Source organism: Podarcis tiliguerta, assembly GCF_965153285.1.
Source record: "Podarcis tiliguerta genome assembly, chromosome: 13".
Lineage (NCBI taxonomy): Eukaryota > Metazoa > Chordata > Lepidosauria > Squamata > Lacertidae > Podarcis > Podarcis tiliguerta.
In genome coordinates, this window is record NC_139546.1 from 40,706,574 (window position 1) to 40,723,436 (window position 16,863).

Genomic DNA, 16,863 nt, shown 5'->3' on the forward strand with positions numbered 1-16,863 from the left:
CAGGAGCTGGGACAGAGCAACGGGAGCTTACCCCATCACAGGGATTTGAACTGCTGACCTTCTGATTGGCAAGCCCAAGAGGATCAGTGGTTTAGACTACAGTGCCACCCGCATCCCTTTCTAATGGGATACCCATGTGACTAAGGATCCAGCCCAATGCCTTATCCAACAATGTTGTGGAGGTCGCTGAGATACGCAAAAGTGTACAAGCCAGCCAATTTACTTGCAGGAGAAAATTCCTCCCTGGCCCTGAATACAGCAACCAAGTAAACCATTGCAAGGGCTGTAAGCAACATGCCTGCTTGCCTTCATTTGTAAAGTAGACATTGCCAAAACATCATAATTGGTAGGGTTCTCTCCCCCAAAGGAAATGAGTCCCAGTCAAGATGCCTCTTTCTTGGGTAAAGAGGAAGCAAACAACAACTTGAATTAACACAACTTAATATAGAACAAAGAGGAAACAGAGAGAAGAATCCATGCAACATAGGAGAGGGGGGAATAAGGTGGAATTACATCCCCCAGAGATTCTTTGTTGAGAAATAGCTTAGTTCCTTAGAGAGATCTTCCCAAGGGTTGTGTTAGTCAGTGATTAAAAACAGAGCCAGAACTATTCAGTGGCATTGAAGCTTTGGCCTGCCTGCATGCCCAAGGACATGTATTTTGAAGCTTTCTTTCACCAAACCATTATGTCTTTACATCCTTTGCTCCATCAGTGCTGTAGATGAGTGTCAATAGTGTTCAGAAAGCAGCATTTCTCCCACAAGATTCCGACACCAGACTTAGGGTAAGCATTTTGCTGGACGGAGGAAACATGCTGCGACCTACGGTTGTTTAGATAGGGGGCCTATTACCAAGATAATGAACTAAATGACTAAACAACAACAACCAAGATAATGGAAAGCTGGGTGGGAAGAAAGCTGATCCCTTGGTTTCCTTCAAAGGCACCAGGACTACCCCATTCTTAGTTGGCAGGGAAAGCTCTGCCTTATGCCCCCTTTTAGATATCCCTAAGGATTTAAGGGCAGCAGATAGGAATGGGTGAAAAATTTAATTCAATGTACATTAAAAGGAAACCTTTTAATGAACCAAATTCTGCAGTTCAATCTGGGCAAATAATGTGTAGAAAAATACATATACCATGGTAAAGTGCATATAAAATGGATATATTAGTGGAAATAAGATACAAACATGTATTATATTGAGGAAAATTGCTTTGCAAAAATGTGCATGCTAAGAAACAATTGATAGAAAATATAGATTAGGAAATATTAGCACTAAAATGCTGGTGAATTTTCACGAGGACTTAGAAATAATAATCACAAACTGATGTGAAAATGTGGAAAACTGAATGTAAGTTTGAAAAAAAGAAACAGGGAGAAACCAAAATTGACAGTTTATCCCATCTATATTTTAAGGAATACAGTTAATATCTAGTTCCCATGGAAACACATCCCAGGTCAAAGGAGAATCTCTCTCAGAAATAGATGAGCATTTTGTAAATTCATTCTTGGGAGTTAGACTTTTGATATAATTTAGAGTCAATCTGAAAAATAGCTGCTCTCGAGGAGTAATCACATAAGATCTGTACCACAAGTAGGTGGAGAAGGAACACCACACTGTGCTACCTGGTGACATGCCTGCTTAAGCCTTTGTCCTTCAGGGGAAACCAAAAGGGTACCCAAACTTTTAACATCTCCATACAGTATGTGACAATTCTTCTGTTGTGTGTTTCCAGATGGAGATAGCCAATGGAACCACAGTCCAAGAATTCATTTTGCTGGGATTTAGAGTTGAGTTGCAGAAAGAATTTTTGCTCTTTGTGTTTTTCACCGTTCTCTACATGCTCACTTTGGCTGAGAATATCACCATTATCACAGTGGTATTCCTAGATAACCACTTGGCCCAGCTTCCCATGTACGTCCTGCTCAGCAACTTTTCCTGGATGGAGATGTGCTATGTATCTACCACTGTGCCCCGTATGCTCTTTGACCTGGCATCCCATCATGGGGTAATTTCTTTCCATGAGTGCTTCCTTCAGTTCTACTTCTTCTTCTCATTTGGCTGCACAGAAACCTTCTTCCTCTCAGCCATGGCTTTGGATCGGTATTTGGCCATCTGCCATCCTCTGCGCTACCCACAACTTATGTCCCGGAATTTGTGTTATGCCCTGGTGGGTTCATGTTGGACTGGAGGCTTCCTGGCCTACATCATTCCAGTTATTTTAATCTCAAAGTTGTCCTTCTGTGGTCCTAATGTTATTGACCATTTTATGTGTGATCTTGGTCCAATTCTATCCTTGGCCTGCCCTCCTCTTGGGAACATTTCTATTGTCTGCAAAATTTTCATCAATACTCTGTTTTTAAGCAACATCTTCTTTGTTGTGCTATCCTATGGCTTTGTGATTCTTAATCTGATAAACACATCTAGCCAAGGCAGTCGAAGGAAGGCCTTCTGCACCATATCTTTTCATATAATGGTGGCAACACTTTTCTATGGCACAGTAGGAGCGATGTATTGTATTCCAGGTGGAGAAAGACAGTCAGAGGTTGTGAAGGCAGTGACTGTCTTCTACACAGCTATTACACCCTTCCTTAACCCTCTAATCTACTGTCTGAGGAACAATCAGGTGAAAGAGGCTATGGGCAGGTTGTGGAGGAGAAAGCTAATAAGGTGACGAGTTGAGACAAAAGTAGGACAAAACAAGTCTTTCAAAACTGTCTCTCCAAACTTAAGTATTTAGAGTTGAGTAAGACAGACACATCTCCTCCCCCATATTTTATATTGTCCAGTCAAGATTTAAGCCAGGGAACACCTCAGGGTTGCCTAGAATCAATCCATCTGAGACTAGAAATAAAAATTAATTTTTATTTTACAAAGACGTGTCAACAAGACCACAAGAAACTCTATTTCCCCTTTAGGAACCAGAGTGCTAGGCCTAAAACACTTGAAGTAACCATCAGAGTTAAAATTATTTCCTAAAAGTAAAATAGATCTAAGATTGATGCCGGTATGAACTGATCTCCAAATTATCCTTTTATATACCTGACATAAATGACAATTTATGGTATGGTTGTGAGCCAATTCTGTCCTTGGCAAATGTCAGCAAAGCAGCAACATTTATCCATGCTGTCAGCACACCTCTTCTTAACCCACTGATCTTCCTTTCTGAGGTGAAAGAGGCACTGGTAAGGTTGTTGAGGCGAGACTTCTGAGGAGAAAGGTCACAGTTAAGCTTAAACTGATCTGTTATGTAGCAGCAGTAGCAGGTACAGCCTGACCCTTGACTCTAGCTGTGCTGCAAGTTGCTGATTCACTTAAAGGTGCTCAATCTCCTCCAGTAATCTCCTACTGTAACATCACTTTTTGGTTTCTCTGCAAAAGAGATATTTGAGTCAGAGGAATGCAGTGCTAAATCCTTCCTGTCCACAAGGCTCCTCCGATAGCAATGTTTCTGCAGTTGCTCTGCTTCTTTCCTTCATTCACGGGTGAATACGAATCTGACTTCTGGTCTCCGACAGCTTGGCAACCACATGGCACGATACAGTGCCAGATTTAGGAAGGTGTGAGCCGTCCCCCCTCCCCAAAGGGCACTGAGCTGAAGGGGCACAAAATTGAGAAGATTCATAATTTAGAAGATCCATTTGGGAGCTCCAAGGTTTGGCCATGGATGGGGCACTATATTACAAAAAAATTCCAAAGACTGTCCCTGCATGACAAAGAAGTTCACTTGACCTCTCTTTGAGGACTCAAATACAAGGCCTAACACTCAAGCTAAAATAATTTTCTACATGTAATAAAAATGGATGTTCTAATATCATTAAATATATTAGCTGTGTGATTTTTGTGTGCTCCGACAAATGAAATATACATGCACTAAAAGAATTACATTTGAACCTTAAATGCCATTTGTTTTTACATTTCCAATGATATTCAACTTACGTGTGTACATGTCAAATATGTTTATATGTTTATGTGTCTGTGTATTTGACCATGAATTAGAATTCTTAATTGCTAAGTGCAAACTTTCACCTTCCTTTGTTGCAATATTCTACGATTCTGCAATTTCAAGAACATTATCTTAATTATCTTTTTATTTCTTTGGAAGGTTTGGGCCTCTTGACTGTTGATTTTTCTTTGTTCCTTGCTTGTTTCTAAAGATGTAAAGTTTCCTTTCACTGCATGGCTATGGAGACTGGCTGTAACATTGTGCTTGCCATCACACACATTTTTCAAGGTAGCACCAAAGTAGCAAAAAGGGGCAAGTTCGGCCCACTGAAAGGAGAAGGATTTTCCAACAGCTAGCCATTATTCAGTATCATCACTGCAGTAAGAGAGGAAAGCAAAGCCCAGGGTCTATGAGTGCGTTCATTACCACATTACAGTTCAGCACTGAGTTTCTTGGGCTGTTTGTGATAGGGTGGTGATATCTTTATCCTATGCAAAGGAGTTCAAACCTTGGGAAATATGAATTGGGAACAGCTTAAGGTTTGAAGCTGGTTTGAGAAACAAGGCATCAAACTGCAGTATTTTATAATGAAATACAGAATACTATTTTGTATACAATGGTACCTAGGGTTACATAAGCTTCAGGTTACAGACGCTTCAGGTTACAGACTCCGCTAACCCAGAAATAGTACCTCGGGTTAAGAACTTTGCTTCAGGAACAGAACAGAAATCATGCTCTGGTGCCAGCGCAGCAGCAGGAGGCCCAATTAGCTAAAGTGGTGCTTCAGGTTAAGAACAGTTTCAGGTTAAGAACAGACCTCCAGAATGAATTAAGTTCTTAACCCGAGGTACTACTGTAATGTTGTGTGAACAAACCAAGTGGTGGAAAGGTGGTGAGTGCACATTAAATGGGAGTGTAAACAAAGCCTCTATTGGCTTCAAATTCAATTCCCAAGGGAATCGTCTGATATCCTTACTTGCAAAGAAACCTGTTGCGGAATAAAGCATTGCTTATGGAAAGAGAGAACACACCACAACTTGAATTAGCAGCACAGCTTAATATAGAACAAAGAAAGAACGCATAGAATCTATGCAACATAGTAAGGAGAGGAGAAATGGGGTGGCATTGTGTCTCCCAAGAGATGCTACTGTGTGTACAGTAGGAACTAGGCACAGATAGCTTAGTTCCTGAGAGAGGTGCTCCCAAGGGTTGAGCCAGTCAGTGATTAAAACTGCAGCCAGAAATAATCAGTGGCATTGAAGCATTGGTGTGCCTGAATTCACACAGAGATATTTGGACTCTTTCTGATTCCAAACCCACGTTATGGTTATTTATGTCATTCACTTCTGCAGTTTCGAATGTGTGTGACAATATAAAACAAGGAGAGGAGCATACTTCCTTACCAAATTCTGAGAGAGGACTTGGGGTGAGCATTTCTGACGAATGGTGAAAACAAACTGCTAGCTATTAAGGGAGATAAACTGGATTTCTGATGGAAGCACAAGATACCTGGGTGGGAACTTGTATCAGAGGTGGCATGCCAACTCAAGAAGGAGGTATAGTGGTACCTCGGGTTAAGTACTTAATTTGTTCCGGAGGTCTGTTCTTAACCTGAAACTGTACTTAACCTGAAGCACCACTTTAGTTAATGGGGCCTCCTCCTGCCACTGCACCGCCAGAGCACGATTTCTGTTCTCATCCTGAAGCAAAGTTCTTAACCTGAGGTAATATTTCTGGGTTAGCAGAGTCTGTAACCTGAAGCGTCTGTAACCTGAAGCATATGTAACCCGAGGTACCACTGTAGTTCCTAATCCTGTAGATTACATGGGGCAACCAACACTCTATGCCAAATTTCAGCTCCTCAAGGACCATCATTCAACATTGCGTGCCCAGGACAACAGCAGGGTCAAACAAATATACAACAAATATATGAGATGTTCTGAAGCCTGTTGTAGTTTAATTAATGGTTTGTGTGTGTGTGTATAATATTTTGACAAACATTATTTTGATCAAAATCAATTTAAAAAAATAATCTGAAATTTAATTTTCTAAATATTCCTGTTGTTTTCAGTTAACCCAGTACAAGTAAAAAGTTAGATGCTGAAACCCTAAGATAATTATAAGGGAAAGGAATTGGAGATTAAATGCATTTACATCTAATCAAATTTGATGAATTCAAGTTAATGTATATTTTAGGAGCTATTTTGTTATCCTAGGGCTGGCCCTACAATTCAGCAAAGTGACAAAGGCTATTTCATGTGGCAGAATATTTTTTGTTAGCCCAATTGTGTTTTGTTAGCCCCAAAATGGAAAACTAGCGAGGTCCCGACCAAAGAAGAGTGGTAACTTAAGTTGACAGAATATGCGCAGCTTGCAGATATGGAATAAGAGAAAAAGAAGAACATATGTTTAGAAAAGACTGGAAAACATTTATTGAAGATATGGAAATAACTGTGTACAGCTGAAAACGCTGGCAGCATTAAGATAAATTCAACAGTGTAAATAAGTTATGATGCATGTAATAATGGAATACTGAATGGTATAGTTTCTGTAAAATATGCAGGGATATGTGATATGTAAAATGAGCCATGGAAAAAGAAGAAGGGAAGTCATTGATATCTTAAGGATGTAAAAATGAGTACTTTAAATTGTAGAAGAGATAACTTAATAAAAAATTATATACAAAATCAAAGTGTTGATCCTAGCATAGTGGGGAGGGGGATTTGATGTTCTTCGAGCAGCAAAATGTCTCAGAGCATCAATGTCCCATCTCTTAACATATTTCACTCATAACCAGATTTAGATAGTCTTTATCAGTCTCATTCCTCTCACACCCACCCACACCCACCCACACAAACCCCCACACACCCACATTAAAAAAATACTATATACAGTGGTACCTCAGGTTACAGATGCTGCAGGTTACGGACTCCATTAACCCAGAAATAGTACCTCGGGTTAAGAACTTTGCTTCAGGATGAGAACAGAAATTGCATGGTGGCAGTGGCAATGGGAGGCCCCATTAGCTAAAGTGGTACCTCAGGTTAAGGACAGTTTCAGGTTAAGAACGGACCTCCAGGACGAATTAAGTTCCTAACCCAAGGTACCACTGTATTGAATTTTGTGATTTGGCTCAATGCCATTTCTGGGCTTAGTAGCCTTTCTTTCTTTCTTTCTTTCTCTCTGTCTCTCTCAGTGTGTGTTTGTGGCAGGGCAGTTGAAAGAATGGAGAGCATTTCGGGACAAGCTGTTCATGGCAAAGTGGCTAGACCTTTTCTGAATTATATTTCCCTATGCAATTCTGCTTTAAGTCCATTTGCTCTTATTCCATTTAAAATTTATAGCTAATCAGAAAAAATAATGGCTTCTGAACACTGTTCAGTTGTGATCTGATACACAGGGTGCAAGGAAGGAAAGGCCATACTGCACTCCCTAAATTTCATAGCTTTTTACCCTTTGTATGTTGGTGGAAACAGGCAGACAGGCTCATGGTATGTGAAGAAACCGATACCTCTTTGATGGTGTATGATACTGCTTCTGTTATGTGATTCCAGATGGAGATAGTCAATAGTACCACAGTACAGGAATTCATCTTGCTGGGCTTTGGAGTTGAGAAGGAGAAACGATTAGTGCTCCTCATTGTTTTTACCATCCTCTATATCGTCACTTTAGTTGAGAACATCACCATTATCACAGTGGTTTTCTTCGATGCTCACTTAGCCCAGCTTCCCATGTACATCTTGCTGAGCAACTTCTCCTGGCTAGAGATATGCTACGTGACCACCACTGTGCCCCATATGCTCTTTGACCTGGTATCTCCTCCTGGGCTCATCTCCTTCAATGCCTGCTTCCTCCAGTTCTACTTCTTATTCTCACTTGGCAGCACTGAATTCTTTTTCCTCTCAGCCATGGCTTTGGACCGATATTTGGCCATCTGCCACCCACTACGCTACCCACAAATTATGTCCCCAAATTCCTGCTATTCCCTGGTGGCCTCTTGTTGGGTCCTTGGCTTTCTGGCCTATATTGTCCCAGCTACTTTGATCTCCAAGCTAACCTTCTGCGGACCTAACATCATTGACCATTTTGTGTGTGACCCTGTGCCAATTCTGTCCTTAGCCTGTCCTCCTCTTGGAAATGTACCCTTTATATGCCAGGTCATCATACATGTTTTGTTTTCAGTCAATGTATTATTTGTTGTCTTATCATATGGCATAGTCATTTTTACCCTGATAAAGTCCTCTGACAAAGGTAGCCGTCAGAAGTCCTTTTCCACCGTATCTATGCACCTCTTAGTGGTGACCCTCTTTTATGGCACAGTGGGAGCTATGTATTTAATTCCACATGGAGAAAACCAAGCAGGGGCCACAAAGGCAGCCACGCTCTTCTACACTGCTATTTCGCCTTTTCTGAACCCGCTGATTTACTGTCTGAGGAATGATCAGGTGAGGGAGGCTCTGGGCAAGTTGCTAAGGAGAATGTCACGACTGCTGATGACAAAGGGCATAGTATAAAAATTGCTGGTAGGAATGGGAAATAAAGTTAAAACAAAGAAACATGCCCATTTGAAGAGATCATAGAATCATGGAGTTGGAAGGGACCCAGAGAGCCATTTTGACCAACCTCAGATCAAGTTAATTTATCCCAAGACATACAAGCGGGGTACACATCCCTCTTTTAAGTTAAATCAATCAACATAGTAGTGTAAGTAGAACATCTCTTCTCAAATCGCTTAAGCCCTTCAAGGGTTTTGATGGTGCTACAGGAAGTCCCTCTGTTAATGTTCCTACTCTGAAAGGATGAAGTGTACGTGTGTAGGAGTGTGTGAAGAAATAGCAGTGTCAGAGAGAGATGCAGAAAGGTCCATCATGAAGGAAAGTGTAGGCTGAATGGGCCTTGGGGTTGCAGGGTGTCTCTCTCAGGGTTTCTGCTGCTTGGGAGGAATGTCTGTCCTGCTTGTCTCAACTAATTCTTCATTTGCATATATGGAAATAAAACAAATATTGCCAAAATAGCACAAATGTCTGATTTCCTCTCCTCCAAACAAAACTGATTCTGGTTAAGGTGTTTCTGGAATGAATAATTGCTTATGGAAAGGGGGACTACACCACGATCGTAGATTTATTGTATTCCAGGTGGAGGAAGTCAGTCAGAGGTTGTGAAGGCAGTGACTGTCTTCTACACAGCTATTACACCCTTCCTTAACTCTCCAATCTACTGTCTGAGGAACAATCATGTGAAAGAGGCTATGGGCAGGTTGCACGAAAGAAAGGTAATAATACGTGTTGAGACAAAACAGGACAAAACAAGTCTTTCAGAACTCTCTCCAAACTTAAATATTTCGAGTTAAGTAAGACAGACACATCTCCTCCCTCATATTTTATACTGTCCAGTCAAGATTCAATCCAGGAAACACCTCAGGGTTGCCTACAATCAATCTATCTGAGACTAGAAATCAAAATTAATTTTTAATTTATATAGTCTTGTCAACAAGACCATAAGAAACTCCATTTCCCATTTAGGAACCGGAATGCTAGGCCTAAAACACTTGAAGTAACCATCAGAGTTAAAATTATTTCCTAAAGTTTTTTGTGTGCTCCATCAAATGAAATATATTCACACTAAAAATAATTAGATTTGAACCTTAAATACCATTTGTTTTTACATTTCCAATGATATTCAACTTACGTGTGTACATGTCGAATATGTTTATATGTTTATGTGTCTGTGTATTTGACGATGAATTAGAATTCTTAATTGCTTAGTGCAAACTTTCACCTTCCTTTGTTGCAATATTCTACTATTCTGCAATTTCAAGAACATTATCTTAATTATCTTTTTATTCCTTTGGAAGGTTTGGGCCTCTTGACTCTGGATTTTTGTTTGTTCCTTGCTTGTTTCTAAAGATGTAAACTTTCCTTTCACTGCATGGCTATGGAGACTGGCTGTAACATTGTGCTTGCCATCACACACATTTTTCAAGGTAGCACCAAAGTAGCAAAAGGCAGCAAGTTCGGCCCACTGAAAGGAGAAGGATTTTCCAACAGCTAGCCATTATTCAATATCATCACTGCAGTAAGAGAGGAAAACAAAACCCAAGGTCTATGAGTGCATTCATTACCAAATTATAGTTCAGCACTGAGTTTCTTGGGCTGTTTGTGCACAACGCTTTGTCCCTTAAATATTCACATCAGCATGGCTTCATTAGTGTCACATTTGTTTCTGTTTGTGTATGCACTAGGGGGCACTGATAGGGTGGGGATGTCTTTATCCTACGCAAAGGAGTTCAAATTTGGTTAAGATGAATTGGGAACAGCTTAAGGGTTTGAAGCTGGTTTGAGAAACAATGCATCCATCTGCAGTATTTTATAACTAAGTACAGAAGTCATGCTGGCCACATGACCCGGAAGCTGTACGCTGGCTCCCTCGGCCAATAAAGCAAGATGAGCGCCACCACCCCAGAGTCGGCCCCGACTGGACCTAATGGTCAGGGGTCCCTTTACCTTTTTTTACAGAATACTATTTTGTATAATGTGTGAACACGTAAAAAAACCAAGCGGTGGAAAGGTGGTGAGTGCACAGTAAATGGGAATGTGAACAAAGCCTCTATTTGCTTCAAATTCAATTCCCAAGGGTAGGATAATTCCTAATGTCAATCTTTTAGACAGCAGCACGTCAGGAAAAAGGGCTGTAGAAGAAGAAGAAGAGGAGGAGGAGGAGGAGGAGGGGGGGAAAGAAGAGTTTGGATTTGATATCCAGCTTTATCACTACCCGAAGGAGTCTCAAAGCGGCTAACATTCTCCTTTCCCTTCCTCCCCCACAACAAACACTCTGTGAGGTGAGTGGGGCTGAGAGACTTCAGAGAAGTGTGACTAGCCCAAGGTCACCCAACAGCTGCATGTGGAGGAGCAGAGACGCAAACCCGGTTCCCCAGATTACAAATCTACTGCTCTTAACCACTACACCACACTGGCTCTCTGAAGCAAAGACTGTTCCCTAATTTGTCTTGGTGTAGGGAACGTTTATACAACAGTAACCCTGTGGTTGTTTGTAAACTGTCAGCTACAGTTGCAGGGGTAGATAGATCAAGAATCTCTGGACTGGTGGAAAAACTAAACACATCGTGCAGTATTGCTAAAGAATCTGTCTAGCCAGTCTTTTGTCAGGCAGATTGCTTGGTAACTGATATAGGAGGGCCAAGTTGATGCATACTCAGTAGGTCTCAGATCTTGCAAAAAGACTGTTTATCCCACTGGGAGGGAGGATGAGAGGTAGGGGTGCTGAATTTTGGGGTTGCACAGGGCACTACTGAAATTTGAGAACCCAAGGCGAGGTAGCAGAAGGGAAAGACAACTAGTCAGCCCAAAGTCTGGATCTTTCAGAGCCACAACATTTTCTTCAAGGGAGGGGGATGCTTTAAACCCAGTCTCGTAGTAATCAGGACACTAGGGGAATGTACTCTGGCCATGCTTTGTATTTGTTTTGTTTTCTGCTCTTGGTGGAACCATGTTCATTGTATTATATCAATACATCATTTGCTGGTTGTAAAGATCACACTCCATTATGACCATAGGGAAGGGCAGACAGTGCTGACTAAAACAAGAGGGAGGAATCTGAAGCCCAGGAACAAAATATGGTCCTCTGGGTCGTTCTATCTGATTCTTGGTACTCTATGAATGCCATGTGCCCTACTCTGTGATAGGTCACACCACTTCTCCCAAGGACATGCCCTTCACCAGGCCTTCTTCATACCCTCCCTGCCTGGCTTGGCTGTCCCCTTGAACTCTTATCATCTGTCTATGTTTCCTGGATGGAAGATAGGGAAGGGTGTGTAGTGAATTTGTGGCTTGGTAGAAATGAGTGTCCTGCTTGCCTCGACTTATGCTCCACTTCTATATATGGAAATAAAACAAGTAAAAACAACAACATATCTGATATCCTTACTTGCAAACAAAACTGTCATGGGATGAACATTTGCTTATGGAAAGAGATAACACACCACAACTTGAATTAGCAGCACAGCTTAATATAGAACAAAGAAAGAACGCAGAGTAGAATCTATGCAACATAGTAAGGAGAGGAGAAATGGGGTGGCATTGTGTCTCCCAAGAGATGCTACTGTGTGTTGGCAGATAGCTTAGTTCCTGAGAGAGGTGCTCCCAAGGGTTGAGCCAGTCAGTGATTAAAACTGCAGCCAGAAATAATCAGTGGCATTGAATCATTGTTATGCCTGAATTCACAGAGATATTTGGACTCTTTCTGATTCCAAACCCACGTTATGGTCATTTATGTCATTCACTCCTGCAATTCCGAATGTGTGTGACAATATAAAACAAGGAGAGGAGCATGCTTCCTTACCAAATTCTGAGAGAGGACTTGGGGTGAGCATTTCTGACGAATGGTGAAAACAAACCGCTAGCTATAAAGGGAGATAAACTGGATTTCTGATGGAAGCACAAGATACCTGGGTGGGAACTTGCATCAGAGGTGGAATGCCAACCCAAGAAGGAGGTAGTTCCCAATACTATAGATTATATGGGGCAACCAACACACTATGTCAAATTGCAGCTCAACAAGGACCATCATTCAACATTAAGTGCCCAGGACAACAGCAGGGTCAAACAAATATACACCAAATATTTGAGGTGTTCTGAAGCCTGTTGTAGTTTAATTAATAGTGTGTGTGCATGTGTTTGTGTGTGTGTGTTTGTTTGTGTGTGTGTGTGTCTGTGTAATATTTTGACACACATTATTTTGACGAAAATTTATTTAAAAACATAATCTGAAATTTAATTTTCTAAATATTCCTGTTGTTTTCAGTTAACACAGCATAAGTAAAAAGTTAGGTGCTGAAACCCTCAGATAATTATAAGGGAAAGGAATTTGAGATTAAATGCATTTACATCTAAATAAATTTGATGAAATCGAATTAATGTATATTTTAGGAGCTATTTTGTTATCATAGGGTTGGCCCTACAGTTGAGCAAAGCGACAAAGGCTATTTCAGGTGGCAGATTTTTTTTTTGTTAGCCCAATTGTGTTTTATTAGCCCCAAAATGGAAAACTAGCAAAGTTCTTAAATTATATTTCCCCATAGTTGTCCGTTTTTAAGTGCATTTGCTCTTATTCCATTTTAAATTTATAGCTAATCAGAAAAAATATTGCTTCTGAACACTGTTCACTTGTGATCTGCTACACACGGTGCAAGGAAGGAAAGGCCCTACTGCACTCCCTAAATTTCATAGCTGTTTGGAAGTGTTCCCTTTATCTGTTGGTGGAAACAGGCAGACAGGCTCATGGTATGTGAAGAAACCGATACCTCTCTGATGGTGTATGATACTGCTTCTGTTATGTGATTCCAGATGGAGATAGTCAATGGTACCACAGTACAGGAATTCATCTTGTTGGGATTTGGAGTTGAGAAGGAGAAGCGGTTAGTGCTCCTCATTGTTTTTACCATCCTCTATATCGTCACTTTAGTTGAGAACATCACCATTATCACAGTGGTTTTCTTCGATGCTCACTTAGCCCAGCTTCCTATGTACATCTTGCTGAGCAACTTCTCCTGGCTGGAGATATGCTACGTGACCACAACTGTGCCCCATATGCTCTTTGACCTGGTGTCTCCTCCTGGGCTCATCTCCTTCTATGCCTGTATCCTCCAGTTCTACTTCTTATTCTCACTTGGCAACACTGAATTCTTCTTCCTCTCAGCCATGGCTTTGGACCGATATTTAGCCATCTGCCACCCACTACGCTACCCACAAATTATGTCCATAAATTCCTGCTATTCCCTGGTGGCCTCTTGTTGGGTCCTTGGCTTTCTGGCCTACATTGTCCCAGCTACTTTGATCTCTAAGCTAACCTTCTGCGGACCTAACATCATTGACCATTTTGTGTGTGATCCTGTGCCAATTCTGTCCTTGGCCTGTCCTCCTCTTGGAAGTGTCCCCTTTATATGCCAGGTCATCATGCATGTCATGTTTTTAGTCAATGTATTATTTGTTGTGTTATCATATGGCATAGTCATTTTTACCCTGATAAAGTCCTCTGACAAAGGTAGCCGTCAGAAGTCCTTCTCCACCGTATCTATGCACCTCTTAGTGGTGACCCTCTTTTATGGCACAGTGGGAGCTATGTACTTAATTCCACATGGAGAAAACCAAGCAGGGGCCACAAAGGCAGCCACACTCTTTTACACTGCTATTTCACCTTTTCTGAACCCACTGATTTACTGTCTGAGGAATGATCAGGTGAGGGAGGCTCTGGGCAAGTTGCTAAGGAGAATGTCACGACTGCTGATGACAAAGGGCATGGTATAAAAATTAATTAATGAATGTTAGAAGAATGCTGGAATGAAGTTATATGGTTTTAGCCGAAATGTTATAAAGAACTAAGTAAAAACTGATTGTTAATGGGCGAAAGTGGAAAATTTAAAGTTAGATTGTGTTAAGATAAATTATAGAACAAAAAAAAAAGATTGAGAAAGATGGAAAGGATTTGCTGAAATAGCTAAATTGAACTAGAATACAAAAAAGGGAGGTGTGAGGAGGTCGATGAAACAAATAAATGAAAGGTAAAGATATGGAAATTGGATGTGTTTTTAAATGTTTTTGTTTTTCTTGTTGTTTTGATGTATTGTTTTTTGTCTTTCTTTTTATCTTTGATGTATTGTTTGTTAAATTCTTTATTGTTTTTTCTCTTTTTTTCTTTCTGTAACTATTTAACTTCTAATAAATATTATTTAAAAAAAATTGCTGGTAGGAGGGGGAAATAAAGTTAAAACAAAGAAACATGCCCATTTGAAGAGATCATAGAATCATGAAGTTGGACGGCACCCTGAGAGCCATTTTGACCAACCTCAGATCAAGTTAATTTATCCCAAGACATACAAGCGGGGTACACATCCCTCTTTTAAGTTAAGTCAATCAACATAGTAGTATAGGTAGAACATATCCTCTTCAAATCCCTTAAGCCCCACACCTTCTAAGGGTTTTGATGGTGTTACGGGAAGTCCCTCTGCTAATGTCCCCACCCTAAAGGGATGTAGTGTAGGTGTGTAGGAGCGTGTGAAGAAATAGCAGTGTCAGAGAGAGATGCAGAAAGGTCCATCATGAAGGAAAGTGTAGGCTGAATGGGCCTTGGGGTTGCAGGGTATCTCTCTCAGGGTTTCTGCTGCTTGGGAGGAATGTGTGTCCTGCTTGCCTCAACTTATTCTTCACTTGCATATATGGAAATAAAACAAATATTGCCAAAATAGCACAAATGTCTGATATCTTCTCCTCCGAACAAAACCGATTCTGGTTAAGGTGTTTCTGGAATGAATAATTGCTTATGGAAAGGGGGACCATGCCACAATTATAGATGCATGAAAACTGACTCCTTTTTGGAAATAAAACATTGTCAAGGCCGATAAGTTTAATTTAAACTTTTAGTTGTAGAACATTCCTCATAACAAACCAGCTTGGCTGGCCTAGTGGAGAGCAAATCTGTTAATATGACAAAAGGTGTTGATGGGCCATCTGAGAGGAACCCTTTGCCCTTTGAAGGAACAGGAAAAGAGAGTCTTGAGCAGGGGTGGTTGAGAAGAAGAAGAAGGGGGAAAAGAGACAGGGAAATATCTTGGTTGAAGGCTGGCTGCACTTCTGTGGGGGATAAGCTCCTCTTGAAATGAACCTGATATAAGACTTGCACTCTCTCCATGTAGACAGAAGGTGCAAATAGGTAAATAAACCATATTTCTTAAGGCTGTGGCAGTCTCCCACTACATCTCAATTCTCCAAAGCAACACAGATCCTAGGTGAGTGCCTGGAGCCCCATGGACTCTTGCTACCACTCCACAAACAGTGGAGGAGGAAGGTGGGTGTGGTAGAGGCGGGCTGCCCCAGGTGTCATCATGAGGGGGGTGACAAAATGCTCAATGCGCCCACTCCCGAACCCCGAAAGAAAGCAGTGGCTCCTTCCGCTGCCACAGGTTGCCCTGGTCGGAAAGGAAAAGCGGGTGGGGCGGGGTGGGGAGGCTGAGGGTGGGGAGAGGTCAGTGCGAGCCCGAACCTCCAGGACACCGTCTCCAACCCTTGAGCCTGGCCGTGGCTCTGCCTCCTCCTTCTCTTCTCAGGGAGGCCACTTGACTTGGACCGGAGGAAGGGGGAGAAGCTGGGATCTACATTGGATAGCTGCCTGCGCAGCTGTTTTTCACTGGGGGGGGGGAGGAAAGAGGAGAAGACAGAATCTAAATCGGATAGCTGCTTGCATGGCTGTCTTTCACAGGGGGGTAGAGGGAGGAAGGGGGAATTTCAATGTGGGGGGGTGGGGGTGGCAAAAAATTTCCGCACCGGGTACCACCTGACCCTGCTACGCCACTCAATGGCATAGCGTGGGTTGTCAGCACCTGGGGCAAGGCAAGTAATTTGCACCCCCTAACCCAGGGCAAGGCAAGTAATTTGCGGGCCCCCCCCCACTGCACTGTCCCTCCCCCAGATAGTCCCTCGCTCTCTCTCCGCACCGCACCACACGCCTGGCATCCCCCCTCCACAGTGGGCGGCGACCCGGCGGCGACCCGGCGGCTCGGATCGGATTCGCACAGCCAGCATTGCAGTGAGAGAGAGTGAGTGAGCCAGGTAGGAGCAGAGAGCTGCGAGTGCGAGCGTGCGCCCCCCCCCAGATGTTGCGCCCGGTGCGGCCGGCCCCCCCTGCACCCCCCACGCTACGCCACTGACGCCACTCTCCACAAAGAGAAGGAGATACACCTAACTTTTGTAACAATATATACCAGATCTTCTTTGCAATATATGACATCCTAGAATAATGGCCCAGGTTAGTTGGTTGTTCCATGGGAATTAAAAAGTTAGCTAATTGCAGTGCTTTATTTTTAGAAAAAAAGGCGCTGGTACTGTAACATGAAGTTGCTACAGCAA

The 16,863-nt window shown here is 42.0% G+C and overlaps 3 protein-coding genes across 3 annotated transcripts; all 3 read left to right on the forward strand.

Moving 5' to 3' along the window:
• Positions 1-1,729: 1,729 nt before the first annotated feature.
• Positions 1,730-2,674, forward strand: LOC310662600 (olfactory receptor 11G2-like; the record flags this gene model as incomplete). Its single annotated transcript, XM_083409546.1, has 1 exon — positions 1,730-2,674. The coding sequence occupies exon 1, from the start codon at positions 1,736-1,738 to the stop codon at positions 2,672-2,674; it is 939 nt and encodes a 312-aa protein (XP_083265672.1). The 5' UTR covers positions 1,730-1,735.
• A 4,826-nt stretch (positions 2,675-7,500) lies between these two features.
• LOC310663081 (olfactory receptor 11G2-like) lies at positions 7,501-8,460 on the forward strand (the record flags this gene model as incomplete). Its single annotated transcript, XM_083410698.1, has 1 exon — positions 7,501-8,460. The coding sequence occupies one exon, from the start codon at positions 7,501-7,503 to the stop codon at positions 8,458-8,460; it is 960 nt and encodes a 319-aa protein (XP_083266824.1).
• A 4,848-nt stretch (positions 8,461-13,308) lies between these two features.
• LOC310663083 (olfactory receptor 11G2-like) lies at positions 13,309-14,268 on the forward strand (the record flags this gene model as incomplete). The annotated part of the gene is made up of 1 exon (XM_083410700.1): positions 13,309-14,268. One exon carries the CDS (start codon positions 13,309-13,311, stop codon positions 14,266-14,268), a length of 960 nt encoding a protein of 319 aa, XP_083266826.1.
• Positions 14,269-16,863: the final 2,595 nt, after the last annotated feature.